This window comes from Squalius cephalus (genome assembly GCF_949319135.1).
Source record: "Squalius cephalus genome assembly, chromosome: 16".
NCBI lineage: Eukaryota > Metazoa > Chordata > Actinopteri > Cypriniformes > Leuciscidae > Squalius > Squalius cephalus.
In genome coordinates this window covers 752,501-760,000 of record NC_137137.1, presented here as the reverse complement: position 1 = coordinate 760,000, position 7,500 = coordinate 752,501, and the positions used below count along the sequence as shown (strand labels likewise).

Here is a 7,500-nt window from a genome sequence, read left to right as displayed (position 1 = left end):
GTGTGTATTCTCTCTCTCTGTGAGTCTGATCATCTCAGTGTGTATTCTCTCTCTCTGTGAGTCTGATCATCTCAGTGTGTATTCTCTCTCTCTTTGAGTCTGATCATCTCAGTGTGTATTCTCTCTCTCTGTGAGTCTGATCATCTCAGTGTGTATTCTCTCTCTCTGTGAGTCTGATCATCTCAGTGTGTATTCTCTCTCTCTGTGAGTCTGATCATCTCAGTGTGTATTCTCTCTCTCTTTGAGTCTGATCATCTCAGTGTGTATTCTCTCTCTCTGTGAGTCTGATCATCTCAGTGTGTATTCTCTCTCTCTGTGAGTCTGATCATCTCAGTGTGTATTCTCTCTCTGTGAGTCTGATCATCTCAGTGTGTATTCTCTCTCTCTGTGAGTCTGATCATCTCAGTGTGTATTCTCTCTCTCTGTGAGTCTGATCATCTCAGTGTGTATTCTCTCTCTGTGAGTCTGATCATCTCAGTGTGTATTCTCTCTCTCTGTGAGTCTGATCATCTCAGTGTGTATTATTCTCTCTCTCTGTGAGTCTGATCATCTCAGTGTGTATTCTCTCTCTCTGTGAGTCTGATCATCTCAGTGTGTATTCTCTCTCTGTGAGTCTGATCATCTCAGTGTGTATTCTCTTTCTGTGAGTCTGATCATCTCAGTGTGTATTATCTCTCTCTGTGAGTCTGATCATCTCAGTGTGTATTCTCTCTCTCTGTGAGTCTGATCATCTCAGTGTGTATTCTCTCTCTCTGTGAGTCTGATCATCTCAGTGTGTATTCTCTCTCTCTGTGAGTCTGATCATCTCAGTGTGTATTCTCTCTCTGTGAGTCTGATCATCTCAGTGTGTATTCTCTCTCTCTGTGAGTCTGATCATCTCAGTGTGTATTCTCTCTCTCTGTGAGTCTGATCATCTCAGTGTGTATTCTCTCTCTGTGAGTCTGATCATCTCAGTGTGTATTCTCTCTCTCTGTGAGTCTGATCATCTCAGTGTGTATTCTCTCTCTCTGTGAGTCTGATCATCTCAGTGTGTATTCTCTCTCTGTGAGTCTGATCATCTCAGTGTGTATTCTCTCTCTCTGTGAGTCTGATCATCTCAGTGTGTATTCTCTCTCTCTGTGAGTCTGATCATCTCAGTGTGTATTCTCTCTCTGTGAGTCTGATCAATTCAATTCAATTCAATTCAATTCAATTCAAATGAGCTTTATTGGCATGACTGTGTAAAATAGCACAATATTGCCAAAGCAATAGACATATACAAACATATACGTACATGTTGATACATAAAAGTGAACAATAATAATAATAATAAAAAAAAAAAAATACATTTCAATATTATGCATAAATATATCACAATGAAAAAAAAAAAAAAAAAAAAAAAGTCCAGAGAGCAGTTTAAGGGAAGAGGGTTCAGCCCTTGTCCCTCATATGATGGCAGGAAGACACATACTGCGCTGCCAGGAGAACACACTCTTCTTTCTCTCCCAGAATATAAGACAGTTTGTCTGTGAGGCTCGCTTGTTGGAATTGGGGTAAAATCTGAGCTATTCGTGTGAAATAAGAGTCTCTGATGTGTTTGTACTTGCTGCACTGGGTGAGGAAGTGTAGCTCGTCCTCTACGACTCCATCAGTGCAGTGTGAACACAGTCTGAGCTCTCTGGCTCTCCAGCTCGGCTTGTGCCGGCCCGTCTCCACACACAGACTGTGGTCACTAATGCGATACCTCGTCAGGAGCTTTCTCTGACCATAGTTACTGATATCGGTCAGGTATGGGGCCAATTTATAATCAGACTTTATTTTGTGGAAGTATTTTAATTTATTTACTTGTGTGACCTTTATCTGCCAGTCTTGTATGTATTCTTCTTTGGTTATGTTCCCTATTTCTTTTACTTTTGCGTGTCTGAACTGAATTGTTGGATTAAGTTGGTGTTTTTCCACTAAATGTTGCATGGGGTCGCTCTCAGGGTGTCCTGCCCTGTGTCTGAGAGCGCAGTGATGGTAACTCTCTGACTGCGCGTCTGATAGATGGAACCAGAACTTTGCGGCTCTCTTCTGGATCTCAGATAGGAGAGGGAATCTGCCTAATTCTGCCCGGCAACCCAGACTCGGAGCGTTTCTGTGAGTTCCCAGGATGTTCTTGCAGAACTCAAGGTGGAAAGTTTCCACAGGGGTTTTGTCCCAGGAATCGTAATTTAGTTTAAATTTGGGGCCCCAGATTTCACAGCCGTATAGGAGGATGGGTTTGATGATGCTGTTAAAGATTTTCAGCCACAGTTTAACGGGTGGGTTAAATTTGAACAGGGGTTTTCTTATACTATAATAAGCTCTACGTGCTTTATCAGTCAGATCTTTCATTGCAGTGTCAAACTTTCCAGAAGCTGAGATGATCTGATCATCTCAGTGTGTATTCTCTCTCTCTGTGAGTCTGATCATCTCAGTGTGTATTCTCTCTCTCTGTGAGTCTGATCATCTCAGTGTGTATTCTCTCTCTGTGAGTCTGATCATCTCAGTGTGTATTCTCTCTCTCTGTGAGTCTGATCATCTCAGTGTGTATTCTCTCTCTCTGTGAGTCTGATCATCTCAGTGTGTATTCTCTCTCTCTGTGAGTCTGATCATCTCAGTGTGTATTCTCTCTCTCTGTGAGTCTGATCATCTCAGTGTGTATTCTCTGTCTCTGTGAGTCTGATCATCTCAGTGTGTATTCTCTCTCTCTGTGAGTCTGATCATCTCAGTGTGTATTCTCTCTCTCTGTGAGTCTGATCATCTCAGTGTGTATTCTCTCTCTCTGTGAGTCTGATCATCTCAGTGTGTATTCTCTCTCTGTGAGTCTGATCATCTCAGTGTGTATTCTCTCTCTGTGAGTCTGATCATCTCAGTGTGTATTCTCTCTCTCTGTGAGTCTGATCATCTCAGTGTGTATTCTCTCTCTCTGTGAGTCTGATCATCTCAGTGTGTATTCTCTCTCTCTGTGAGTCTGATCATCTCAGTGTGTATTCTCTCTCTCTGTGAGTCTGATCATCTCAGTGTGTATTCTCTCTCTCTGTGAGTCTGATCATCTCAGTGTGTATTCTCTCTCTCTGTGAGTCTGATCATCTCAGTGTGTATTCTCTCTCTCTGTGAGTCTGATCATCTCAGTGTGTATTCTCTCTCTCTGTGAGTCTGATCATCTCAGTGTGTATTCTCTCTCTCTTTGAGTCTGATCATCTCAGTGTGTATTCTCTCTCTCTGTGAGTCTGATCATCTCAGTGTGTATTCTCTCTCTCTGTGAGTCTGATCATCTCAGTGTGTATTCTCTCTCTGTGAGTCTGATCATCTCAGTGTGTATTCTCTCTCTCTGTGAGTCTGATCATCTCAGTGTGTATTCTCTCTCTCTGTGAGTCTGATCATCTCAGTGTGTATTCTCTCTCTGTGAGTCTGATCATCTCAGTGTGTATTCTCTCTCTGTGAGTCTGATCATCTCAGTGTGTATTCTCTCTCTGTGAGTCTGATCATCTCAGTGTGTATTCTCTCTCTCTGTGAGTCTGATCATCTCAGTGTGTATTCTCTCTCTCTGTGAGTCTGATCATCTCAGTGTGTATTCTCTCTCTGTGAGTCTGATCATCTCAGTGTGTATTCTCTCTCTCTTTGAGTCTGATCATCTCAGTGTGTATTCTCTCTCTCTGTGAGTCTGATCATCTCAGTGTGTATTCTCTCTCTGTGAGTCTGATCATCTCAGTGTGTATTCTCTCTCTCTGTGAGTCTGATCATCTCAGTGTGTATTCTCTCTCTCTGTGAGTCTGATCATCTCAGTGTGTATTCTCTCTCTCTGTGAGTCTGATCATCTCAGTGTGTATTCTCTCTCTCTGTGAGTCTGATCATCTCAGTGTGTATTCTCTCTCTCTGTGAGTCTGATCATCTCAGTGTGTATTCTCTCTCTCTGTGAGTCTGATCATCTCAGTGTGTATTCTCTCTCTCTGTGAGTCTGATCATCTCAGTGTGTATTCTCTCTCTCTGTGAGTCTGATCATCTCAGTGTGTATTCTCTCTCTCTTTGAGTCTGATCATCTCAGTGTGTATTCTCTCTCTCTGTGAGTCTGATCATCTCAGTGTGTATTCTCTCTCTCTGTGAGTCTGATCATCTCAGTGTGTATTCTCTCTCTCTTTGAGTCTGATCATCTCAGTGTGTATTCTCTCTCTCTGTGAGTCTGATCATCTCAGTGTGTATTCTCTCTCTCTGTGAGTCTGATCATCTCAGTGTGTATTCTCTCTCTCTGTGAGTCTGATCATCTCAGTGTTATTCATCAGTCCAGCCTCTTCATCTGCTCTTCATCTCTCAGGGTTTGTGTCCTGCTGTTGTCCTCCTGTTACATGGCCTTTAAGATCGTGTCTCTTGAGGAACGTCTGACATCTCTTGTGTCGATGGAGTTTCCCCATAAAAGGTAAAGATGAAAATGATTTAATGGCTTTCATTCATCATGGCAGTTTTTAAAATTGCTTACACACCAAACGTTCATTCACTCATAATCTTCAGGCCAAGTCTGCAAAACTGCCAGCACATTATATACTTTACACTAAAGTTGCGTTTGTAAAAACTCTCCCAGTTCTTTACAGTAGACACTATTCAAAACTAACAGCTCTTGCGGTCCATGTAGAAAATAAATGCCACTCATTTTCCTCATGTTTAGTGGCTTTATGTGTAGAGTTATAGTTTGAGAAATTGTGCGTGAGCTATTTTAAAAACGGAAATTAAATTGTATTAGAGTTATTTTGTCAAGCCCCAGCTAACAGGGAACACTCTCAGAACGTTCAAAGTTATCTGGTCTTTAATAACGTTCTCAAAACTTTACCACAAAAATATTATTCATACATCATTTATGGTGCGATTTTCTGAAACGTTTTAGATGAGCATTAGTTCTTTAAATGTTGCCACTTGTTTCAGAACATTCAAAAGTAACATTCCCTTAATGTTTGAAGAATGATACAACGGAATCTTCGCATAACCAAGAGAACGTTTTTGAAACGTTTAAAAATAAACATTTTGAACATTCAAAGTAATGTTTTCATAACTTAATGGGAACGTTAGCGAAATGTTTTTGAACATATTTTTGTTAGCTTACAGCCACTTCATTATTAGCTCAATGTTCTGCGCATTATTAGATCTGGGATAGAAATGCTCAGATGGTCATATGGCTAAACGCTGTACGTGTGGTTATGATTCCAGAGATGAATATCTGTCCTCTGGAGACACCGCTGAGATCTACTCGGTTCTTTCTGCAACTCTTCTGAAGCTGGAAAAGGTTTGTCTCATGAACGTCTCAGATCTTAACCTGAGATGAGGTGTTTCTTCAGGGTTTAAACAGATTTTGTTGTGAAGATAGTATCACAAAACACTTTTAGATGATCTGACAAAAACATGTTCTAAGAACGTCCAGTTGTTTACATTTTTTTGTTTTGTTTTTTTCTTTGTCACACGAATGTTAATTTCATTTTATCATTTTGATTATGATCATGAGTGATTATTGATTATGAGCTCCTCTTAACAATATAATACTTCTCCAGATTCACAGAAACCTGCAGAGACTGATGGAGATCGTGTCTGACGTCTGACGGAAGATCAAGGCCACTCACTGTCAGGATCTCAATGTGTTTCTTACTGTGAAAAAAACATCATCTTCATAAGGACAAGAAGTTACTGTTTTATGCAAACATTAGAATAACTGATGAAGTTAAACATGAAATAAACATCAGCTGAGACAGTGTTTTCTCACAGGAGTCTCACACATTCGACTGAAGTATATATTAAAAAAAGAGTATGAGATAAAATTATACGAATATTTGATACTTTGTATGAATGGACTGTACAGTAACCCAGCGGACAAATACATGTTCTAAGAATGTTTTGATAACGTTTCCACGAAAATGTTATTTCTGAATGTTCAAACGTCCAGTTTTTAAACGTTTTTAAAGTGTTTTTCTTGGTTGTGTGAACGTTTTAGAAACATAAACGTTCCATTGTATCATTCTTCAAACATTATGGAACGCTACTTTGAACGTTCTGAAACAATTAGTAACATTTAAAAAAACGTTAGACGAATGTCCAACTAAAATGTTTCAGAAAGCGTTCTATAAATGACATATAAGTAACATTTTGCAAACATTATTAAACATTCTGTTAATGTTACTGGTAGAATGTTTGTTAATAATCAGAACGTTCCCTGTTAGCTGGGAATTCGCTTGCTGAATCTTTGAGTAAGAGATGAATGAAAACTGTATTATTCTAATTTGAAGTGAATAAAGTTTGTCTAGATGATTCATGTGAAACTAATATGAGCAGAACCAGCGTCTGCATTACTGTTGTGATCTTGTGTTCCCTTGTGTCGACTTTTATGTTATTTCCTGTTTTGCGCCATGTTTTGTAGTCCTTTGTAGTTTTTCTTGTTGATTAGATCCTGATTGTTCCCAGGTGTGTCTTGTTATTGACTATAAAACCCCAGTGTTTCTCATGTTCTGTGTCTGCTGTTGTCCTTTGTTGAGGTTCTCAGTTCTGCTCACTGGTTTTCTCATGTATAGTTTGGTTTACTTTGTTTGTTATTATTTTAAAGTCCCCCTGTGGTAAAAATTTTAATGTTGTCTATGTGTCTATGTGGTGTTTTTAATATGCTTTAACTCAAAGCATGTGTAAGTTCATAAGTCGACAGCATTGCTGAGTATTTCCTCCTTAAAACTGCAGTGAACCAAAGACAGTCTCAAAAACACGCTTTGAAATCGCTGGTGTTTCTGACGTCACAAACTACCTTGTAACCAATCAGATCAACGTGTGATCGTCAACCAGTGGATCTCTGAGCTGAGGGAGTGAGTGGAGGCGGGGCTCATTTGCATATTCATAGAACCGCGCATACTAAATGAGGCAAGGGTGTCGAGTTACATTCAAGATATTTTAATACATGAAGGAATTTCTTTCATGGAAAAAACATTTAAATATTTAATTTTGGTGATCAAAGATGAGGACTCTGGCGAATCCTGGTTTTCTTATTCTCATGAAACAATGTTGTTCTGAGGGTGGTGGTTTGCGAAGGATCTCTTTCAGTTCGGCATTGTAAAGAGTGAGACAGTGAAAGAGTGTGTTGTGTTCTATGCTAATGCGACTGAATGTCATCTCTCCTCTCCACAGAAAACTATTGTTTCTCTCTGAGCTGGAATGAGGACGAGTGACGAGCTCGGGGGAGTTTGATGCCTTCAGCTCCCAAACATCCTGAAAATACATGACATGAGTTCACTTCTTTATTTGCCCAGGATGAACATCTTAGATTTAAATGTATATGAGAATTGCACATTTAAATCTGGTTAATGTTTTCTGTTTAATCACTCTTTGCATTTAAAAAAAAAAGTATTTTCAGAACAAATATTCTCTAACAGGGACCGTTCTCACAACTTTGAATAACGTTCTGGCAACATTCTCTAAAAAAAGTTCTTCCAGTAACTTTAATAGAACGTTCATTCAATGTTTTCTGGCTTTAATAGG

At 39.5% G+C, this 7,500-nt stretch overlaps 1 protein-coding gene across 8 annotated transcripts in view; it reads left to right on the top strand.

The window, feature by feature from the left end:
* gramd2b (GRAM domain containing 2B) overlaps window positions 1-6,608 on the top strand; it is an 18,865-nt gene extending 12,257 nt beyond the window's left edge. For 5 of the 8 annotated variants that reach the window (XM_079896566.1, XM_079896567.1, XM_079896565.1 and 2 more), the window contains exons 12-14: window positions 4,316-4,417; window positions 5,200-5,275; window positions 5,538-6,607. In XM_079896566.1, coding sequence (XP_079752692.1) covers window positions 4,316-4,417; window positions 5,200-5,275; window positions 5,538-5,585 — 226 coding nt within the window. In that variant the 3' untranslated portion in view covers window positions 5,586-6,607. Of the gene's footprint in view, window positions 1-4,315; window positions 4,418-5,199; window positions 5,276-5,537 lie in introns of all 8 variants that reach the window. The other 3 variants (XM_079896568.1, XM_079896572.1, XM_079896570.1) reach the window with 1 other exon arrangement.
* Window positions 6,609-7,500: the final 892 nt, after the last annotated feature.